Here is a 24,944-nt window from a genome sequence, read left to right as displayed (position 1 = left end):
TTTTAAGATTGCTTTTAAAATACAATTCTAAGCAATTTTTATTGAGAAAACATTTTTGTATAAGAATTACTTTTTGCGTAAAATAGGTGTCACCTATAGGTGACGTTGGGCAATGAAACAACAGAATTTTTCAAAACCTGATTTTATTCATCTTTGAATTATGATACAGGTCATGTAAATTCTTTATCCTTTCTGAAGGATGCATGGAGATGGAAAATTAAGTATAATTCATATATTTAATACAAATTGTTCCACTGCAACATAAATTGTATAGCTGTCATTACCAAAAAAGTTGACCTACAGTAACTTGAATATTACAATGCTACGATTCACCTTACTGAATAATCTGTTTTCTCTTATCATTTTGTACTGAAATCATGCAGTGCTATGCTTTGCCTTATTGGGTAATCTATCTCTATCCTTTTTTATGGAAATCATACCAACAGTGAATATGGAGAGCAACTTTGCATTTCTGACACCTGATTCGAGTTCGCTCATGACACTCTGCACATCTGCTTTGCTTGCAGGGCTCCTTTACATGTCCTCCATCCAGGTCTTTTCTCACCATTTTGTGCACTCTTTTGTCAACACTTCCACTGCTTGGACACCTCTTTGGTAGTGCTTTATAGGTTCCCAAAAACCCTTGTACAATAGAACGACGGTAGTCACAATAAGTCATTTTCGTATCTTCCAAGCATTGTGGCATGCTGCATCCAGTCCAAATGCAAACAAAGGGAACCACCATTTTTTTCCTCTAAATCCAACCCTCTGTCCTTGAATATTTTCATCAAATCTGTCTACTCCTCCCATGAATTTATTGTATACTGAAATAGCTTTGGGACACTATACACTGATTTTGGTTCGCTTTTTATTTATAACACCTACCCTCTCAACTTTAGCTACAGGATTCATACCATGGGATGTTGAAGCTAATGTAACAATACTGAATAACTGCAGTATTTTCTGTTGTTATCATTGCCATTGAACCTCTTGCCATTTTCTTCATTTGTTTAGATCCAGGAAGAGGACATTTCTCTGTTCTGTTTTCTCTAATAGTTAGTTCCTGTACCTGCATGTCCCATTTCTGACAAAATGTCAAGAAGAGGCAAACCTGTGAGAAAATTGTCAAAGTACAAACTGTAGTGATCTATATCTTTCGGCAACTTATGAAGAAGGTTCAGCACAACTGCAGCTCCCAATCCCATACTGTCTTGCATGGGAAGCTGGTTTGCCTTTGACCCCTGGTAAGGGATGAAGTGGATCAGATAACCTGATGGAGAGCATGCTGACCAGAGCTTATAAACAAATCGTATTGGCTTGCCATGTATGTGCTGCTTTGTACTGTGCTTCCCATAATAGGGGACCATAGTTTCATCAATGGAGATATTACTTGTCAGCAGGTATTTTGAATTCTTGCCGAAAGATTCATTCAACATGTCAAAGTATTGCCTAAATTTCCCAAATTTGTCATGTTCCTGCAGATCTAAGTTGTCACAAGTATGAAGATATTGATGAATTTCAAGGAACCGGCCTCTCCTAATACTACTTGCAACAAGTTCATTGTGAACATCTGATTTAGTTTCCCAAAACATTCTAATGTACCTAGGAGTCAGATACCCTGTCAATAGTAGAACAGATATATAGACCTTCATTTCTTCTTGAGTCACATTTAGTACATGATTTTTCTTCATAGCATATTTGTTCGACATTTCTACAAGAAGATTTATTATATCAGAATTATATATAGCATCAAAACATTTCACAGGTGAATCTAATTCACCATTAAAATTTACAGTCTCTGGCATATCTATTTCTTGCACAGAATAACCAATAAAATTTGGATTCTCCTTCCAATTTCTCTTCTTTCCTTTCAGTTTATTACATTTACTAATCTTTTCTGATTCATCACTGTTATCTCTAATATCACTTCCATTTCTATCATTTACATAAACATCACATTCAGTCAAAAGTTGTGCAGAGGTAAGATGATTCAGATTTCCTTCATTTTCATCATCAGAGTCTTCATCAGTTTCTTCAGCATCATTTGGTGGAATCTGGATAATTTCCTTTATTTCACTAGTCCTGAAGCTATTATCTTCATTATCACTGTCATCATCCTTCTAAATTAATCCTTGAATCTCATGAAGAGTCAAAATGAAACAAAAAAAGAAGTATATGTATGCAATGGAAACTGTACTATATAGTTACTGTAGTGCCTAATGTCACCTACAGGTGACAGTCAAAGATTTTGTTTGATTATCTTTATGTTTTCCAATAGGTATTTTGATTCTGAACATGGTGGTATCTTCATTAGATATTCATGAGTGGGAAAACAGTTAAAAAAAACTGTTCACCTACCTCTTGATTCTATAGGAAGACATTGTAGTGGAATATTTGAAGAAGGATAAAAAATGGCAAATTAATCTTCTTTGCTCAGCTGTAGAGACTAAGGTAAAAAAAAGATTTCCAGATATCTATGAAATATAGAAAATGGAAGTGTGAAGGATCATAGAAAAGGTATTATTAGGGTAACTTCTATAACTGGGCAATAAATATGAATATTTACAAATCTGTCACCTCTAGGTGACATTGGGCTTTCTCGGGTATGAAAAGTCAGTTCCAACAATATTTAAAGTTTTTTTACATAGAAAATATGATAACGATTTAAAACAATACTATAAGATAAGATTTCATAATAATTATTAAAAAAAATACACGATAACATATTTCTTTAAGCAGAAGGTCTCACATATATCATATCCATCAGATTAATAACTAAAAGGAATAAAAGCACGCTCTCTCTCTCTCTTTCTCTCCATAAACTGTACGCATTTCTTTCGTTACCGTTCCTCGTATTCTCTCTCTCTCTCTCTCTGTCTCTCTCTCTTCTCTTTTCCCTCTATCTTCTCTTCTCTCTCTCTCTCTCTTATCGTCTCTTCTCTCTATCTCTATTTTCTTTTTTTTTCTCTCTCTCTCTCCCTCTGTGTGTGTGTGTGTCTTTGTCCATATATTTGATTCGTTATTGTATTTCTCTGCCTGATTACCGTAATTTCCCTCCTCCTCCCATTCGAACCATTCTACCTATGTACTGGTTGTTTAAACGAAGGCCACCTTTCAGGGTAATAAGGGCATGATCTGTCAGAGCCAGGTTTGGCGGGGCGACGCCGGTTTTGTTGCTGGCTGTACACCCGCGGACAAAAAACTTTCCCCCTCGTCTGGGTTACTCGTGGTTATGACAACGTCGCACTCACACTTTCGAGTCTGCCGATAATTGGGAAACTACCTTGGCGATAATTATAGTATACACTTTGAAATAAGAAAGGGTATGTCTCTGACTCTTGTTTGAATTGGAACAACGGACGCCATCGGATTCTATTCTTTTCACCAATACAGTTTCGCTTTCTTGGTTTGTGTATATATCGACGACAGGAGTTAAATTGCATACCGTCACGCACAATGGCGGATCTATTTAAAGCAACGGCCAACTTGATCCTCAACAATAACTTTTCATAATTCCACTATTCATGGCCCAAGATATGCAAAGTAATAATGATTTAATGATAGTAGTAATAAAGTTATAATTGCCGAGGTAATCGATATCGGGTAAGGAAAGTCACATAAAAAAATTGGTTTAGCTAAAATTGGTCGGGACATCAACCAAGATGCTATTTTCCCTTGCCTCCTACCAGGCCTATCTATTATTAACTGCCATCTTCAAATGACTACATGGGCTAGAAATCTCCCCTTTCTGTCGGAAGCATTATGAAATATACTTCACAAATCAAGAATCGAGTCTTTCATAGATGTATATAATAATTGCCTATAGTCTTTATTTGACTAGGTTATTACATTTTTCTTAATGTTAAAGAGTAGTAAATTTGAAACATATCTTCTTTCTTATCCTGTGGTTTTCCTCTTAGCCATCCTTCGTTCTGAAAGCATCTATCAAGTTTAACTGATTGACAGCAGTAAAGCGAATACTGACTGGGACAGATATGGTATAGGAAAATCCGCTTTCCTACCTGATCGGTTATTCTCCAACTTCATGATCTTTTTCAGCTTTTATTATATATATAATATTCATTTAAGTAACGGAGCTTGATAAACTTATGTAGGAAGTATATTTATATATATTTATATATATATATATATATATATATATATATATATATATATATATATATATATATATAGAGGGGAAACACCTCAATTTCTTATTTAGCCTATTATATCTCTATATCATGACTTATAGAGCAACATTAGAACTATTACAACTATTACAACCGACGAAATTAGTTACAACCTTAGGACCAAAGAATTATTCTAAATAAAACTTAAAACTCGTTGAATTTCAGCAATCGGTCAATTCTGTAAACCCCAACATTTTCTTTCATCACAAAAACCTACTACTGTAGTTTTATTTCAGGAATTTAAAGACAGATTCCTAGATAACCATCGTGCGGCATCTATTATTTTTATTAGTAGTAACAAGGTAGCACTGTTGAATTCAATAATGGATTAATAATGGAACAATAATACTTATATGCAACTTATTTTTACATTGAACAAACCATTCTACATATTAATAAAATAAAAAAAGTCGAATAATGTTCAGTAATTCGTCCACCCACCTTCTCTGTCGATGACCTCTTGTAGACTTCTCGGCACCGACGACACCATTATTATCGTAAACTACTTTCGGGAGTCGCCTTCCTGCATTCCATTCAGCCAATTATGTGCTCAAGAAATTGTGGTCTGTTCCTCTCCTGCGAGGTTCCCAAGCATTGACCATGTTCGCCCAAAAATTTTCAATTGGGTTGAGGTCACAACCACGACTAGACCAGTTCAGTAGCTGTTTGATCATTGTGATTATTGAACCACCTCGTTACCATGCGTGAAGTGTGAATGCTACTGCGATCCTGAATAAAAGGTGAAGAAACAAAAAAGTCTTGGTGAATAACGATATTTTCAGCTGTAATGATAGAAAACCATATATCAAGCACGTGATTAATATCCAGAAAGGTCACCAGGCTATAAAAAAAAATGCTGAAATATAGATTACATGCATGAAAATTATACGCTCTGGATAAGGAAGCGTAAAAGCTCTCATAGCATGACTTCCTCTTAAAATTTCGATGTACAGCCAGCAACAAAACCGGTGTCTCCCCGCCAAACCTGGCTCAGAGAGCTCATGCCCTTCTTGCCCTGAAAGGTGGCCTTTGTTCAAACAACCAGTACATAGTTAGAATGGGAGGAGGAAGGAAATTATGGTAATCAAGCAAAGAAATGCAATAATGAATGAAATACATATGGACAAAGAGAGAGAAGAGAAGAGAAAAGAGAGAGAGAGAGTACAAGGAAAGGTAACGAAAGAAATGCATTCAGTTTATGCATAAAGTTTGATTTAAAGATATATCCGAACTAGAATTTTGGTTTTAATCTATTTTGCCTTTTCAATTCGTAATGCTTTTAAGCTATCAGAATTATTGCAATGTAGGAGAGTACCTCAATTTCTAACATAATTAACATCTTGGGTGTCTTGTAAGGTTTAAAGTTAATATGCTTGCCGTTCTATCCCTAGTTTCTTCATGCTCTTTATCAAGATATTAAATTTTTTGTAGGGTTCCTGCTGTTAAGGAAGTGCTATGGAGCACCACCGCTGTAGTAGTAATGCTGAGTTGTTGAAAAACTAAATAAAACAAATGGAGCGAAGTCCACGGAGTATGCTATGTATAAAATATAACAATTATAGTCCCTTATTGTAATTAAGGTTCTGAAATTATCCAAACTAAGAAGTGCCCAACTGTTACGGGTCATATTAGAAAACTCTCCCGCGTATGAGATTTGGCTCAAAAGAATAAACAAATGACAAGCAAAATTATGCCCGTTACCTATCGATATACCATGCTCAAATGACGAAACTCAAGGATGATCATCCCGTGAGTTACCAACACCTTTTGGAAGACAGATTCTCCGTTCAACTCAGTGAGAACAACACATTTGTACGTATCCCAGTCGACCAAACAGTGGAAGAGACTGTCAATCGTGACACGCAGACACCTGGTGGGACAAGAGGTTTTAGCTTCAAGCCAAAGGCAGTATCAAAGTACTACCTGACTGCAGAACATCGAAGCACATGCATACCACAATTGCGTGCTTTGGTTCAACTCAAAGATCATGGTCTTAACCATTCAGACCTAGTAGCATCTCGCATTCAGAAGGATGAACGTGATGTCCAGTCTGTAATTGAAGTGCTGGAAAGTAACTGGATCAACCCTTTCGAACTGCCTTCCGATGAACTGATGAGCTTATCATCTGGTATAGTCATAGTGCTTCATATGAACTCCTCAATCATATAAATAGGTGTTACTGAAATGTAGCATCATTTTCAGAAAAGCCCACAAATCGAAACATTTTCAGCACAGGGTTGTCCTCTTTGATTGCGAATTTCACATAGAAAGCTACAAGATACAGATGTCCAGCAAACAGTTCTGGAAAGTAGACATAATCAGCTTTCAGAAAATATTGGTCTCGTTTTGTACCTCTGATTGGTACCAATCGACAAAAAAATGGCCTCTGGCCTTTACGATCTTGTCATCGGCCCTCAACATCTGGGCGACGAATCTGTGATATAATCGCAACAAGTAGCAACCTCTTTCATTCCTTAAACTATATTCGCTATTTTCCATCTTACTTTCCACCCTTTTCTTACAACTATTTCAACATTATTCAGGTAGTTCCCAGCGCTTGGCCTGTAGCCTTAACTTTTCATTACTATGTTTATTACTATCCATAGAAGAATAAACGTTGAGAAATAAAAAATAGACACCCAAATATGCTGGTAACGGCGAACTCTAGATAGATTTTAGCATTTTTGTAATAAATACATTAAAAAGATATAGGAGCACGGAGTAAGAACTGCAATATAGAGTTGGACCATTAAAGGTGAAATAAAACCAACAAGTGTAACAAAACCTATACGACATTTATTTATTGAATAATTTTTTCACAGATTTTCAGTATATAATCAGATCAGAATTTATACGAGTTAGGTACCAATAATATATCATTTCCTAATTTCTAAATGCTTTCTAAGACCCAAGAGACGATGAAACAATATCTCGGTATTTCTACAGAATATCTCCGTTCACCAAGAAATAAAATGCTTCTATAACATTTAAAAGTTATGGAAAGAGATAGAGCGAGAAATTACGTAATAAACGCAAAATATGTCGATGTATCCAATATTTCCCGCATAGTTACCCTAAAGATTAACGGTGGCATCGTTTTCTTACATTTTTGTTTTAGAAAATGGAAAAAATGGTAAACATTAGTAATTTTTTTTAAACTCCGCTCCTAGGACTTTCATTGTGGCATTATAGTTTTCCTATAACGTCACAGTAGACGAGCACTTTAAAAGCCGCCGTCTCCTTTTACGTCAATCATTGCAAACAAAGGAAATATAAATTTTCGTTGTTCTAAGGAATTATGAACCATATCACGAAAAATGGCAATCAAGGACAATTCACAAACAGAAGATTGATTACATTGAGTCTGGAGCATGCAGTGTGTGAGAGATGTATATAAATTAACTGAAATTTGTAAATAACAAAGACTCGTATAATTTGACACCTGAATAACTAAATAATGGAGTTATGGTATGGATTTGCTGCCTGCAGATACGAATCCAGATATCATAAACTGGTTAATGATGTAAGCCACTACATATTGGACCTGCTCAAGGCCTACAAGTCTCTGGAGACTTCAACTATTTTTTTATCTGGCTGGGTGAAGGATCTTAACCCATCGGAGCGAGTTTACTGAATGTAAACCCAGGCCTTTGTTACACTTTGAGATGCGATTTTATAAATATCAGTTCATGTAAATGTCGGTATTGATGTCGCGAAACAAATTCAGTGCACGGAATTTTTCGCTTCAAAACTCCCGGTGAAACTACGAGGCTGACAAATGGCGGGAACTTACTGAACGAGGTACGTCATTAACGCAAATATTATTGCACATTGTGCTGAAATGTACGTACCAGCCGTAGTATGCAACGTCATGTTCCGTCTCATCACTTGTTTGAATGATTTAGTGTGAATTTGAAGTCCTTAAGCCCAATTACATAAAGATTAAGTAATCCAGTTGGCAACCGTAGACCGGAGGCCTGATAACTAGCCTAGAATCTAGTGAGCTTCCCTTCTGGAACAGCGCAAGTATAGTTCAGCTGTTGTATACCTAGGGGGGGGGGGGCTGGCGGGGGGAGGGGGGGATGATTCAGCTAGGGAATCCGAAGGTACCGTGTGGGGTAGACTCAAGGTATTCATTGAGAGAGTCAGAATGACCACTACAACTGTGGCCATTTGTAATGCTGAAGAACGGCTAGATAGCGAAACAAACTGTTTCGTATAAATCCATCAGAGTATAACGCCCGAGTAAAGACTTTGAACACGAGAATCCGCCAGTATAGCGCACGTAGAAAGCATTATTTGTTTAGTTCAAAATCTGGAAGATGTTGCTGTATAAGAATCCTCAGGCATTTTTGAGGCAAAGTTGGCAAACAATCTTTTCTGAGGTGGTTTTTGTGCAGAATCCAATTTTGCTGTTTGCCAAGCTGCATCTCTTGCGGTTTTGATTCTATGGAATAATGCCTTGTAAACACTCCTAATGTACAGTGATGCTCAAATCTCATGCAACATGACTCCATAGGATTTTGTTCAAAATTCACTAACTGGCAACTAGCATGCTCCAAATTTATCTATTATTTCAATGCAAAAATGCGATTATTGCATATAATAAGGCCATGATATGTTTCATAAGAGTGAAATCTTTTGTATATTTCAAAACTGTAAGAAAATGTCACGTGTAGCCAAATTTCAGAAAAAACTTACGAAACATTTTCAAAATTTTCGTTCACTCACCGTTGAAGTAGTTGACCAAAACGAAGTCGTCGTCAAACCTCAGTTCAAATGTTATATAAAAATACGAAATAATTGTCATAACATGAATAATTCTTCCAAAACATGCATAAAATTTGAAATAGTCCTATTTGATTGGTTTTACACCTCAAAACTGAAAAAAAAACAAAAAAAATAAGTACGTACTAAAGTAGAATGCGCCACCGATCCCGATGTGTGAGGGGAGCATGTGTGTATCATTAGTGTCGGTGCAACAACAACCACCTGGTGTAACATAAGTAGGTCTACAATGAGTAGTGACCATGAAATTATCTTGAAAACATTTACTTTATATGTGTTGGAGGAATATTTGGATTTTCATACATAAAAAATGATGGCATACTAGCAAATGTTTGCCTATACAATTATTCTTTAGTCAAAGCCAAGATATTATTCCTTAGTGTTAGATTTTTTACTTTACACTTAACATTCACATCTCTCTATTAACAATTTCTGGACAAAAAGCAAATGGGGTTATCTACACATTCTTGCTCCTCAAGCTACCTCATGAAAGAATTAATTATACACCAAAAGCGAGCAGAAGGACTATTAAGAAAAAAATATTTTAAACCAGTTGAAAAACAAGTGTTCCATACGCCTTGATATTAATACTTATGATATTTCGATTAATAGCCATCTTCTACATATAACCAAAATCATCATTATCTTTATTCCTCAAAGAACAGGTAATCTGTACAAATAAAAACATTAGTAACAGATTAAATCTCAGAAGGCTAAGATTATTTTTTTAGGCCTGTAAATCATTTTGCAACTTACAGACAGCTTAAACACAGCCTGAAACTTCATCATTCAAAGAAAACTCGTTGTAATTTATATCCCTATTGTATTCCTCAAAGAACAGGCAATCTCTACAAATAAATTCGTCAGTAACAGATTACATCTCAGAAGGCTTAGATTATTTTTTAGGCCTATAAAATATTTTGCAACATACAGGCAGCTTAAACACAGCCGAAAACTTCAACATTCAAAGAAAACTTGTTTTAATTCAGATTCCTACTTTAAAATTGTTATGACTGTTAAGCTTAATTAGGTCTATTGTCATAAACGCTGCAGACGTGGTCATGTTGACCAGTCCGAGGAGCATGTTAATTATTGTTAAGTGTGCTTTCACTGCTGGCATCGCTAACCTTATCACACCGCACTTTGAAATGAGCAACGTAAAAAAAAAAAAAAAAAAAAAAATTCAAATCACACACATTACGAATTATATCAATGCATAAAAGGGATCATATCTATTTAACCATAAGGAAAATATGGCTAGCCGTGAATTCACAAACTTTTCGACATTATGATATTAAAAATAAAAATAAAAGTTTAGCTCTACTTGGCAACGTCATGTTGAGTCTGAGAATCTGGACGATACATAAAGTATCATGTTGCATGAGATTTGAGCAGCACTGTACATATTAATAATAAAAAATGCAGAAGATGTGTCTTTGTGTTCAAATAAAGCATCCTATGCCGTGAAAATTCAAGATGGCCGCCATTTTAATTGATTGTTGATATGTTTGCTTTTAGGAATAATAAAAAGCCATTTTTTATATAGAGTTCTATGTTTTGAAGGTCACAGAATTCGAGTTTGGTCTCAAAAAATGCTGTAGATATCTTATTTTCCATAAATTATTAATTGTCTTTAAATATTTGTTTCCTAGTAGAATGCTTGATTGAATGAATATTGATTACCATATGATTTCTTTTATTTTCAACAGATTATCATCAGTTTGCAGTTGATCCATGTTCATGAATGTTATTTATGAACATTTACATCTTTTGGAATTTTTGAGGCTATCCCATTTATGGCTAAGGCAAACAGAGTGACACTTAACACACTTCCCTGTGGTACTCCTTCCTCTTGTTCTTTCAAATTAGACAAAGTACTACCAACTCTGACTTTAAAATTACGGTTAAAAAAAAAATTAATAAAAAGTGGTAGTTCTCCACACAGACCAATTTCATGCAAGACTTTCGTAATTCCATGCCTCCAGGCAGTATCATAAGCCTTTTCTAGGTCAAAGAAAACCGCCACATAATGCTGCTTGGAAGCAAATGTCTGACAAATTGCATTCTCCAAACGTATCAATACATCTGGGCAAGAGTGCGTACGGCGAAACCCACACTAAGATGATGATATAATCTTCTTTGACTCTAAAAACCATACCAACCTAAGATTTACCATTTTTCCATATGTTTACAAAAACAGGATGTTAAAGCTATTGGTCTATAGCTTGTAGGGCAGATGGATCTTTCCCAGGTTTGACAAAGGGTAAAACTGTCGCTATTTCCCAAACACTAGGGCAGTGATTCTCAAACTGGGTGCCTGGCACCCTGGGGTGCCATAGACAGCACCTAGGGGTGCCGCAAAATTGTCATGAGTTTTGTCTTGGCTAAATCGTCTTAATGAACATTTGAAAAAAAAAATTGCAATAGACTTCATATAATTATCAGTGTATTTAGGAAGTTACATGCTCAAACATTTTTCTCAAATAGAGGTTGATATTTCCTTTTCTATACGTGTACAAATACAATACAACTAATACTGCTACTACTACTACTACTACTACTACTACTACTATTGCTAATGATAATAATAATAATAATATAATAATAATAATAAAGTGTAACAGTCGTCTATTCATTCTCACATTTTCTTTGTTTATACTCGTTGCCCGTCCGATACGTGGTCGGTTCTCGTCGGCTTTTTATAACCCCAATTTTCCACTCACGAGTCAGTGAGGCATAATACGTCAAGCCATAAGTTCTTTGCTGTTTCTGGGGTTATATTACAGTTGTATCGAACAGTATCGTGCTTCTAACATACCATACAATGGATAAGTTTGTCTTAAGAAGAGAAGACACAAACTAGTGGTGAGGGTGAAGAAAGGGACGAAAGTGGATGTGTGAGTGAAAAAGATTTGGCCATTCCTTCTAACTTACCGTACAATGGATAAGTTTGTCTTAAGAAGAGAAGACACGAACTTAGTGGTGAGGGTGAAGAAAAAGACGAAAGTGGATGTGTGAGTGAAAATGATTTGGCCATTCCAACAGCAAGTAAATCAACTTCAAAAAACAAAAATGGCAAGAAAAGTCGCTCCTACTCGGGTAATTATTTAAGTTTCGGATTCCTCTGGTGTGGTGATGAAGTTACTCCTATGCCATTGTGCGTTATTTGTGGTGATAAATTAGATAATGAAGCAATAGTACTACCCAGCAAATTAAAGAGGCATTTAATTCTGAAACATAATAATCTTGCTAACAAGCCTCGGTCCTACTTTAAAGTGTGATGCTTTCTAAGAAAGTCAAAGTTTCTGATAAAGCACAAGAGGCCAGTTACTTAATTGCAGAGTTAGTTGTTAAAAGCATGAAACCTCATACAATAGCAGAGACTGATTCTCCCTGCATGTAGTGCCATAGTAAAAACAAAATTTGGAAGTGAAGCAGAAAAAGAAGTGAGGAAAATTCCAGTTTCGGATAGTACCATTAGCAGACGGATTCATGATATGTCAGCAGACATATAGGAAACTGTATGTACCTCTGTGAAGGAAAGTGAAATGTTTGCACTTCAGGTAGATGAGTCCACAGACATTGGAGGCATGGCTCAATTACTGGCATTTGTTCGGCACATTCATGATGTTGAAATAGTGAACCAGTTCTTTTCTTGTAAAGAACTTAAGGAAACTACAACAAGCAATGATATTTTCTCTACATTAGGTGAGTACCTAAAATCAGTTGGGTTGTCCTGGTAATCGTGTGTGGGGATTTGTACAGATGGGGGACCTGCCATGATTGGCTCAATTAAAGGATTTGTGTCATTAGTGAAGAAAGAAAACAGCAGTGTGATAACAACACATTGCTTTCTTCATCGTGAAGTGCTGGTTGCAAAGACAATTAGCGATGATTTAAAATCTGTACTGGATAAAGTTGTAAAAATGGTGAACTTTATAAAAAGTCGACTGCTGAAGTCTCGTCTGTTTGCTAAGCTATGTGAAGAACTTGAGGCAAAACATTTGAATCTTTTCTACATACGGAAGTAAGATGGCTGTCCAGAGGGAAAGTATTGTCACGAGTATGCGAACTAAAGGTAGAGATGCTTACTTTTTTCACCCTTGAACAACAAGAGGAATTCTGTGATTTAGCAGTTAGTGGAAATGTGTAATGATCGTGATCTAAAGTTATTGCACATGCAGCTGCCTCTTGACGAATTCTGGGTTAAGTATCCTCATGTTGCCAAAAGGCTCTGGTAATGTTAATCCAGTTCTCTACTTCTTACCTATGTGAGTTGGGGTTTTCTGCTTTAGCAAACATTAAAACTAACAAAAGGGAAAGGCTGAAAACTCTTAAGGAAGAAAAGAGAGTATGTTTGTCTACCATTCAACCCAACTTGAAATGGATCTGTCAGTCACATCAAGCACACACATCTCACTAAATTAGGTGAGGTTTTTTTACTTTGCTTAAAGGTGATTACCATTTTTTTTTATTTAGTCTGCATTCATAAGTCTTTACTTCAAATCTTCTAATATGCTCTTTGTATATACTATCTATTTCAGCATGTTCGGTGGTGCTGAATTTGGTTTGATTATGGATAATACAGTAATTATATTCATCAAATAAGTTAATTCCTGCGATGTGGTGGGAGGGTGAAGAAGGGGTGCCACGGTAATGCTTATATCAGTTTAGGGTGCCATAAATTAAAAAAGATTGAGAACCACTGCACTAGGGTAATCACTCTCCATAAAAATTCTATTAATAATACTTAAAATGGAAAATTTTGTTTCCTTTGAGGTATTCTTGATCATTTCATATAAAATTTCATCAAGTCCAGGTGCAGTGTTTTTACTGTTACTAAGAGCAAATAAAAATTCCTCCATGGTAAAAGGCATATTATGTGATTCAGATTTAAAAGGAGTAAAATCAAGTGTTTAAGACTCTGCTAAAACTCTCTCCCTGTAGAATGGAGAATTTTTATCCCTGCTTGATATCATTGCAAAATGTTCAGCAAAAGCATTGCTTACAGCTTTTGAGTCGGTTATAAAGTCACCATTGACTTTTATAACAGGGAGGAGACTAGGATTATACTTTCCTGCTATTCTTAATAACTGTCCATATCTTGGTCATAGGTGTTTTCCAGGTAATTGTTGACATAAAAAATACCCATGATTTTCGTCTCGAATGTTTTATTTGCCATTTGAATTTGGCTTGAGGCTTTTTAAAGGAGATCAAGTAGCATTCACATCAATGTCTTCTCTACCTAGTAAAAGCTGCTCTCATGGCTTTATGTCTTATTTTGCATTGCGCATTCCACCATGGAACAGGCTTCCGATGCAATTTTCCACTGGTTTTTGGGATTGCCTTTTCTGCAGCAAACATTGCTTCTCCTATTTATTGTTGGCATATCTTTTGCGTTACTAACTTCCTGGAAAAGGGGCCAATTTGCTTTATTGGTACACCACCTAGGCATTCTGTATACTGGCTCGTATTTCTCAGTTCTGATGACAATTGGGCAATGATCACTACCATATAGATCATCCAACGCCTCCCAGTTGAAGTCAATGAATGTATCTGAACTGGTGATAGATAAGTCATGCATGAAAATGTACCAGTCTGAATGTGAAAATGGCTGGGTTTTTCAGTATTCAAAAGGGTCATATCTGAATTTTCTATTTATGATAAGATAATGTTGCCTCTTTGATTTGTTAAAATGTCACCCCAAAGTTCATGTCGACCATTAAAGTCTCCCAATATGAGAAGTGGTCGAGGTAGCTGTTCATACAAGTGTGTTAACTGTCGTTCAAGTATTGGGTTATTAGGAGGGAGATACAATGAACAAGTTGTGTACGTCTTTTTTAAGTGAATTTTGACAGCTACAGCTTGTAATTGCGTTTGCAACTGGATTTTTGAGTGGGCAATATCTCGTCTTACAAGGAGAGCACTTCCACTCGAATTTCCCTGTAAAGGGAATTGGGAGTGGAATGCAAAAATACTCTTTAGGAGTAAGCATTTTGTTGTTGTTTAGCACAGTCTCTTGTAGCGAAAAGCATACTGGGTTTTACGTATTAATCAAACATAATAGCTCTTCATATTTAGCGCGAAGTCCCTGGCAGTTCCATTGTAATAAAGCAGAGAAAGTACCTATTTTCTAGAGGATGATCCCCTGTCAAATATCGTACTGTTATGCTTTTTCTTTGTAGATGTAGATGACATCTGAGTTTTGTGACGGACTTTGGTACAGTTCCAGATGTTGAAGGAGTACTTAGAGGGTCATTTGAATGTACCAAGTGATCACTTATGATGGTATTTGAAACAGCAGTATCTTTAGTAGTATCTTCGGCCCTTGTGGTATCTGGTTTATCATTTTCAACTAGTCTAGTTTTATTGTCTAAACCAAGCTGAACTTAGGTACTACATTTGTTGCTATTGTGTTGTAAGATAAGATAGTGGGACATGACTCATTATTTTCCATTAATTCGGATGTTCTATGTGGGTCAGCTGAACCATAAGTTGATGAAGGTTTACTCATTTTTTTTCTGACTCATTAACTTTTTCTGGGGATATATCTCCTTTCTCAAGGTGCTTGACTTTTAATTCAGGCATTCTTACAGTCTCCTCACTAAAGTCCTCTTGTTGACAATTGTCCCAGCATCCATTTTTTCTTCTTTATCTTCACTGGACTTTTTCAGATTCAATTTCTTTTGTCTTTCCCCATTTCCTTTTACTGCATCTACAAATGACTTCTGGGTGTTGAATTTCTGCAAAGTCTTTTGTCTCGCCTCTTTAAAGGTAATGCGCTCGTGAGTCTTCATACAAAGTGTTTCTTTTTCAATGACATACTTTATACATGATTTATGTGCTGCATTATGGTCTCCCCCACAATTAGGGCAGCATGGAGTAAGCTCACAATTCCCATGTTCTTTTCTTCCACAGTTAAAGCATATAGTTGGTTCAATTCTTTCTTTTTTCCTGCATATTGTAATTAGATGGCCAAACATTTGGCAATGGAAACATCTGTGAGCAGCAAATTCTTTTCGGAGAGTGTCCTCAGAATAATGTAAGAATTCAGTACTATACACTACTCCTTCAGACTGATTCATTGTTTTGTGAGAGTGCATTTTACAGCGCTTCCCTCTACAGCACTAATAGATAGTAATTTTTTACTTTCATCTGGTGATGAAACTTTTACAAGCAAGCTTCCTTCACCTTGAAAGGCTATCTTTGGTTCTCTGGCAATGCATTTCACAATATCTCTATGGACATCTAATATATTCAGTTCTTTTATGTTTTTGTCGAGGTCAAGAGAAAGATATTTGTTATAAGTCTCAGGTTCTTAAGATCTAAGTAAAATTCCAATATCAGGATTAGCATTCCTATTTCTATTATCAAATCTGCTATTCTTTCCTCTGTTCTGAGGTACATTAGGGCTGTAGTAACAATCAAAGAATCATTGTTATTTTCATTGGAGGAGGTTGGGGATGGCAAAGGGAGGTGCTTATCCGAGCCTAAGGTTGTTAACGGTGCCAAAGAGTCGGGGGGTGGGGTGTGTGTCTAGGGGACAGTGTGCTAGAGAGACTAGTCAAGGGAGTTTGAAAGAAACAAAAAAAAACAAAAAAAAAAAGGGGGGGGGGGCGGGAAACATACACAACTACTGCTTGGGAAGACAGGGTTTGACATTCTCCACCAACGGCACACATAGAAGTTGCTTCCCCACGGTCTACCCCATACCCTACCCTTTTGGGATAGCACTGATATGCTTGCCGTGGCCCAGGTATAAGCTGATCTGCCTGCTGGGAGTTCTGCCCCCACTAATGGGGACCAACTCCCCACTCCATACATATTGGTGAGCTTCCGGACAAAAGCCAGGAGTCCCATCCCAAAAACCAGCCCCCCCTGGATTCCGATGGGCTGATCCCTGGAGATGGTTCTGCCCTCAAGATAGCAATGGGAAAATTCCATCACCATCTCTTAGGTCCATACCATATTGGATGGCGACTCACCCCCACAACTCCCACAAGTAGCTTTGAATCCAAACCCCCTCCAAACCACGAACCCCTCCCATATTCACCCAAGCTGTAAAATTTTGTGAAAGTGGCAATGTCCACGCCAGTTAATGCCAAAAGTTTTGTAGGCTTTCTGTCAGGAGCCAGCCTTCACAAGCTTGAAGGCAGATTCCCTTACCCCCTCACCATGTGAAGGAACCTACTCGAGGGGTAATGATGTGATCTGAACAGATTTTCATATGTCTTGATGGCTGAAAATTATCCCTGTTTATCCTGGAATTCCGCAGTGCTCTCCTTCATTCACTAATCTCTTGAGTTTTATCCCTTAGATTTCTTACAACAGCAGGGACTGAGTAATACGATTTGCTGTTACTGTTTGACCTATTGTGGCACCCAAACACACTGCAAGAATTCACCAACTTTAAAGGATTGATAGATACAATATCATTGCAAATTTCCGAAAAATCGTTCACATCATGATCAAGCGCATCACTTTTGCTCAACACAGTTGACCTACAACATGGCCAACTTCTGTGTTCATATCTGGGATCTATTACTGTTTCACTTTTGCGATGATGAAAATCTTTCATTGAAATTCATGGCATTACCCTTGATGATTGGTGGACTGGAAAAACAAATTGGTTTTCATTTTAGCAAGATGTTAAGTTAGCCCATCAAAGTTGATGTCTGTGATTGAATGTGCGTACGTGAGTGCGTAAATATAATTTAGTGCTTAGTTGTGTAAGCTAAATTGCACTATTCGAGTAGTGGTACAGCAACACTAGAGGAAAGGAATGTAGCTCCCATTGTTTTAATTTCAAATCCCCTATTTCTCCCATGTAAAAGGTATAAAGGAACACTATTAAGTGTTGTGGTAACATGCACATTATAAACTGAGACAAGTGCATACCTTTTACAAGGGAGAAATATGCTATTTTAGCTACATTCCTTTCCCCTCTACCGTTGCTGTACTCATCCCAAAGAGAACAATTTGAGCTTACGCAACTACGCACTTGATTACAGTTATGCACTTACTTATGTACACTGGATTATAGACAATCTCAATTCGAGTGGTTAAGTTAACATCTTAGTAAAATGAAAACCAATTCGGTTTTCCAGTCCTCCAATTTTCATGGGTACTGTCATAAATTTTAAATGAAAGATTTCCATCATTACATCACTTTACCCATATGGAAATTGGTTTTCATTAATCGAGGATAACCAATCCCGTAATTATATTGGGGTGGACTGACTATAAATCTGACAACAACAATAGGTACAGGTATTTCAAACAGTAAATACTTCTTATCTCTCCACCTGAGACGTAAACTGCACATTTAATCAATAAGGTCTGCTAACAGACATACAGAGCAAGTTGTGGGATGCCACCCTCAAGGCACTTTTCTACCTAACCATCCTAATAACTTTACCAAGTTACACTCATGTAAGAGTGATTTTAAATGTCTGAACTAGTAGTGCTGTTAGAATTGAATTGCGTGGAAGTGACAGGTGCAGAGTTTGATAAATTAACCACTTCCCTTTTCATTTCAATAACCTGATCACACAATTATTGCATTTGACAATTATGGGCATCCATGGCAGACAAATTATCATAGAGTCTTCTCTCTCTACATTACTCTCCATTTTGCTGGCTATGTTACACAAGCAACACAGGTCAACAAATCAACATAGGCTACAACACAATAGGCTAATGGGCCCTTAAGTAAGGGTGACACAGGTATTCACAATTGGTTAGGCTATAGTACATGAAAATAAGTACAAAACTAAGGGTTTCGTGACCAACTTTAGGACATAAGGTTGGATATAATCTATCTGTAATTGACAAATAACTCCTACATCGCTGTCACCATTTGTAATATAATAATAATAATATGTAAATGTATACAATATTGATGTGTTAATTGTCCTGACTTAAACATTTGGAGGCTACCATACATTTTAGGACAATTAACTTAGACTAGCATATACATAACAATTCAAACCTTGGCGTAGGCTAATACAAAGGTACCTAATAGGCCTAGGCTAATGCTCTAGGCCTATTCTTAGCTGGAACTGGTACTTGAAGTTAGGGATGGACAAATCTTCATTTTTAAAGTTAGGGTTGAGGGAAATGCTGGTTCCCACAGTTTTTTTTTTAATATTTGTGGTGAAATTATAATCTACCATAGCTCAAAATAGTCCACAGCACACAATTTTCTTTAAGAAAGCAACAAAGGTAGGAATTTTAGGCACTGGAATTGAATTACAAAATAAGAAATCAATTTTTAATTACCTTCAATCTCGCTGGTAATCACCTACTGCAAAGAGACAAGTACTAGCCTAGTGTTTTTATAAAACTCCCCCGTACACAATTTGGCCAAACATGCAAATTAACTTATATAAGATACTTAGCTAGTTCGATGTCTTCGTGAAGACAGTCACAGGAAGTGATTACATAATATCGCAATGACAATGCTCCCCATTTTCGAGGCCCATGAACGTCCTGTCAAAATGCCATGTGTGCTAAGAAGCCGGGACAGCGGGTCATAATGTCAACGTTCAGGCAGGCAAAGAATTAATACTTACAATTAAAGAATAATAATTAGTAATCATTAATTAGTAACTCACAATAAATCTACAGCAAAATTAATGATAAAGAAATTAACACTTTTCTTTTAATGGAAATGTAAATTAACTGTGTCATTTTATGACAATATTTCTTCTTCTTAACAGTAGGTAGATACATTTCATAACAGTTAGAACCAACACTGGTTCCCTGTACTGGTTTTTACACCGGACCCCTATAATGTTCACTGTAATACAAACAGTTAATTTAGGACAGCAATCTTGTGCCAAAGAGCATGCAGTCCTTAGCCTAGGCTATGCTGTACTCATGCCTAACTTGACTGTTACACCACACAGCTAGCCTGACTTTATTGGCATGACAAAGGTGAAATTTAACTCTAGAATTGACATTTTCATAAATATATGGAAGACTAATTCACAACTTATCCTACAGTTTATGGTAAAATTGCAACCACATGCAGACTCAACTTGGTGCAAGTTGTGACAGTACCATAAGAATTTTTGGTAATGATACTATTAAGTATCATGGCAACATTTGCATTATAAACTGAGACAAGTGCATACCTTTTACAAAGGAGAAATATGTCAATTCTTATTAATATAAGGGGAGCTACATTCCTTTCCCCTCTAGTTTTGCCATAGTCGTCCTGAAGAGAGTAATTTGAGCTTACAAACCTACCCACTTGGTTACAGTTATGCACTTACGTACGTACACTGGATCATAGATAATCTCGACTTCAAGTGGTTAACTCAACATCCTAATAAGATGAATGATTATTCGTTTTTCCAGTCACCAATTTTCATGGGTACTGTCATGAATTTTAAATGAAAGATTTCCATCATTACAGTACATTGTGAATTTTGGCCCATGACTGGTTGTTACTCAGTTCTCTTGATGTGGAACCCCTCGTCAAGATGTCAACAGGATTGTAGGTACTTTGTAGGCACATACTTCAGCTCAATGTCACATTCCTGCCAAATAAAATTAGTCTCTCCCACCCGGTTGAATATGCAGATGTTTTTGCTCTCTTCCCTACTGTTGACTCAGGCGAGGGCTACATTGCTGTCTGATCACAAGAGATTCTTTAAATGTTTTGCTAATGTAAATCCCAACAGTACTACCAATAACTCTTAAGTTTGGAATAATTAACTTTAACTGCCTTCGAGGTGTTACTCTCATTTTTACGTGAACAAGTTAGTCTTTCCCTCATTTCCTCTGATATAGGCAACTGCCCCATAAGCATTGCTTGATGCATCTGTGAATAGATGTAGTTCTGATTCGCCTAAGATGATTCCCCTTTTAAAATTTATTGTATGAATATGAATTAATTCTTTCAATATTTGGCAAGCCTTTTTTTGTTTATCTTTGTCCAAAACCTATGCCTGCCTCCCACAAGTCCTGCAAAAACAATTTCCTTAATACAAAAAAACAGACTAACTAACCCCAAGGGAATCAAAGTCGGATACCAACAGTGAGAGTAGCCTACATTTCGTGAGAGCATTGTCACCTGTCATCTCCCTTATCCCCCTATAAGGACCTGTTGGAGAAGGTAAGGGCTGGTTGCGATGCCAAAGACCACGACTTGAAAGGCAAAGGTGGCTGCTTGTGTCGATGTCCTGTACCAGAGAAATCACGCGTACTTAGCATTGCTAGGATTAAGCAAAACTCTATGAAAAACCTTTGATATATCAGAAATTAAGGCGTGAGGGTTGTGGTTCCTTTTGAACTTCAATGGCAAATCGTGCAACATTTCGACCATATTTGGTCCTGGGTACAAACAGTAATTCAGTGGGAGTTTGCCTTTCAATTTGGATGAGGCATTGAACACGAAATGAAGGGGAGTGGTTAAACTATGCTTTTTAACTCCAAAATGGGCATGTAATATCCTTCAATTCAGATGTGGGAGATCTCTTCCATAAACCTCTATTCCAGATCAGTCTGAAGGACTTTCAGGTACATAAGTGTTTTGAAAGCAGGGCCTTTCTGAAAATTTTTTCCAATGAATTTAACTGGGTTATCGCATTGAGGTAGTTAACGTTCAGGTACTCTGGCCCATGGAATGGGAAGCAAATTTGATACCCTTGGTTGGCTTTTACCATACTCTATTCCACTGTCTGCATTGCCTCATACTCTGATGTTGAATAATGCTCATGCAGAGCAATACCTATGTTATCTGACTTCCACCAAATGTCTACATCAGTTTCAGTTTCAATAGTCTGCAGACACATAGCATTCAAACAGCTGATGTATCCACCCCTTGGAGGGCCCACTTAGGTATCTTCCCATACAGTGTAATCCCACGATGCATTACAAAAAGACTGATGCCATCAATTTTGTCCATTCCTATCTCAAAGAAATTGAAATAGTCTGCTCCAATTAACAAATTGACATTCTTTAACATGTCACCTTTTATTTCAGAATCAGCCATGTTACACCCTTTGCTTCGCAAGTGTTATACATTGCTTAAGCCCTCATTATAGATGGGCATGTTCACATCATCATGTATGACTAACTTTGTTCTAACTACCCTCTTGCCCATGTGAATTTTACATGCTACTACATCGTATTCCCCATTGACAACTTGCAAACCAAAGGGTGCTATGTTTAAAGAAAATTTTTTACTACAGGTAATCTTTGTTTGTTGGCCAACCAACTTGATATGAAGCTTCATTGGCTCCCCGTATCCAATTACATTCTAGTTCTGAATTTGCTGATTCTGTGCAAACAAAATGGCCATTGCGGGGGGAAGCAGTGTTGCCGGCAAATATACTGAAGGTTTATTGCAAACTACTTTAGCATTCACATATGGTTTTTCCTGACCCCTGTTAGTACTACTGACTTAATTTATGTTAGAACTTACTGAATTACAGGGTTTATTTGAGTTTTTACGGGTTTGAATTTACATGAGCAAGAGGTTTTGTGCTGGAGATGTATTTGTCCAGGGTTTGCTACTAATGATGTCGCTCATTACAGAATTTGTAGTTGCATCTATTACCACACACCCTGATTCAAGCCATTAAAGCATTGTTGTGACAACATTAGTAGGTGCTTTTTTGTGTCATGTTTCATTCAATTGTAAGCTGAATGATCTCCGTTACAAAAGGGACACACTGTTGTGTGAGATGTATGAGAGACTACTGTTTTTGGAGTGTAAAAAATATGTTGTTTTTGTTTGTTTTGGTGTTTTTATGTTGCATGGAACCTGTGGTTATTCAGCAACAAGACCAACGGCTTTGCGTGACTTCTGAACCACGTCGAGAGTGAACTTCTATCACCAGAAATACACATCTCTGACCCCTCAATGGAATGCCCAAGAATTGAACTGAAATATATTGTCTATTCTGCAATGCATCTTCTAAATATTCAATAAAGAAATCAGGGGCAACAAAGAATTCATCTGAATTATAATAATATTTATGTAAATGCTCTACAATTTTCTGATGCAGAATGACTAACGGCTGATGTTGGTTGCCATAATATTTCTCTAAGAGAGTGAAACAACATCGTAGATTGCTGTGGTCACGCTCAAGGCTTACAAAACCTTGAGCGGCTCCCCTTTGAGAGCACACCTAACAAATAGGTAAATTCAGTAACTCTATATAGATCATTATGGTTATGCACGTGTATGTCAAACAACTGCCTAAACATCACGAATTCGCTTATTTCCTCCTTAAACACTGGCAAGGGGAGCTCCTTCAATTTGGGTAATTGAGCCTGTTGCTGCGGTGCACTGGCAAGAGATCCGATTCTATTGAGGAGAAGCACAATAGCTTGACTAGCTTCGTCGAGCACTTGCCTCAATTAAGTTTCGATTTGAGTTTTAATTTTGGTTGTAGATGTGAGATACAAGGTTCATAACTGCAGTTTATCTGGCTGAATGCAATCCAATAGATTCTGATACAGACACATTACATGAGTCTAACAACTGTCTTTGAGCTCAGCAAATTGGAGAGGAGAGCTAGCAGAGAATCAATCTGAGAACTACAGCGGCAGTCATCTAAAGATGAAATAACAGAACTGATGCTTGGAATAGAGGAATACATTAGATTGCTCTTTAGTTATCCTCTCCTGACTGACAGGCCCGCTCTCGCCTAATAAGCCTCATTATTCGATTAAGGAATGCTCCACTCACATGGGAGTCGAAGTGTACCTTGTCCAATGTTCATAGGCAAGTGTCTCACTCTGTATCAGGTGCGTTTTGAACAATATCCCTTGACTCGCGCATTTAAGTTCTTCACTTTTGCATTGTACGCTCTGAGTTTATATTGAACCAATTTGGTGTGGGGTATTCTCTAAACTCTGAGTTGCATATGGGTATAGTCACCGTGAAAAACCCCTTAGCCTATCGTAGGCTATTTTGAAGAAAGAGGAAGATGGGAATTTTTCATGGTCCAACGTAACTTTGCACTGCTACTCAAAGATTCTACAATGATCAATTCTTCCAGATTTTTTAAGCATCCAAAAGAGAGTCCATATAATATTCACAACACAGCCTGAGCAGTCAATCTAAATGAAAAGAATTTTTCTTGAATCTATCTACAGATAAATGAGAACCACAAAATCTTTTGCCTTCTTCCTACTTCTGCTTGCAAATCCAGAGTGTTGCAAATGATAGTCGGGATAAAAACCATAGAGGGTATATACCTGAGTTGCGATGGTCTTCCACCAGGGCAGCACTCCAAACCTCGTGGCCATCTTTAAAGACCTAGTAACCCTCAAATTAAACGGGATTAATGTGATTGTAAATCTTTTTTATCGTTAATGTTTAATGAGTAAGCGAATGTTTAGGGTTTAGTAAGTGTTTAGTGACTGTTGATGAGTAAGTGTTTAGTGAATGTTTAGTTTAGGGTTTAGTGGATGTTTTGTAAATGTTAGTGAATGTTTAGTGTGTTAAGTATTCAGTGAATGTTTAGTGTTTAGTGAATGTCTTGTGAATGTTAGTGGTGAATGTTTAGTGCATAAATATTCAGTGAATGTTCAGTGAGTGTTTAAGGTTTAGTGAATGTTTAGTGTGTGTTTAGTAAGTGTTTAGAGTTTAGTGTCAGTCTAGTGCATGCCAGTGTTTAGTGAATGTTTAATGTGTAAGTATTCAGTGAATGTTTAGTGAGTGTTTAGGGTTTAATGAATGTTCTGTAAATAGTAGTGCTTAGTTAATCTTTATTGTGTGAGCATTCAGAGAATGTTTAGTGAGTGTTTAGGGTTTAGTGAATGTTAGTGTTTAGTTACTTAAGTATGTAAGTATTCAGTGAATGTTTAGTGTGTAAGTGTTTAGTGAGTGTTTAATGAATGATGAGTGGATGTTTATTCACTGTTTGAGATTAATGAGTGTTTAGGGGTTTAATGAGCATTTAGAGTTTAGTGAGTATTTAGTATTTAATGAGTGTTTAGGGT

At 36.8% G+C, this 24,944-nt stretch overlaps 1 protein-coding gene across 1 annotated transcript; it reads right to left on the bottom strand.

The window, feature by feature from the left end:
• Positions 1-1,049: 1,049 nt before the first annotated feature.
• Positions 1,050-24,248, bottom strand: LOC135216524 (piggyBac transposable element-derived protein 3-like). Its single transcript, XM_064251898.1, has 3 exons — positions 24,198-24,248; positions 20,996-21,169; positions 1,050-2,117 (listed from the first exon to the last, which is right to left on the bottom strand). The coding sequence occupies exons 1-3, from the start codon at positions 24,246-24,248 to the stop codon at positions 1,050-1,052; spliced, it is 1,293 nt and encodes a 430-aa protein (XP_064107968.1).
• Positions 24,249-24,944: the final 696 nt, after the last annotated feature.

Source organism: Macrobrachium nipponense, chromosome 6 (assembly GCF_015104395.2).
Source record: "Macrobrachium nipponense isolate FS-2020 chromosome 6, ASM1510439v2, whole genome shotgun sequence".
Classification (NCBI taxonomy): domain Eukaryota; kingdom Metazoa; phylum Arthropoda; class Malacostraca; order Decapoda; family Palaemonidae; genus Macrobrachium; species Macrobrachium nipponense.
The sequence above is the reverse complement of the archived record's forward strand: the minus strand, read 5'-3'. Positions and strand labels throughout refer to the sequence as shown.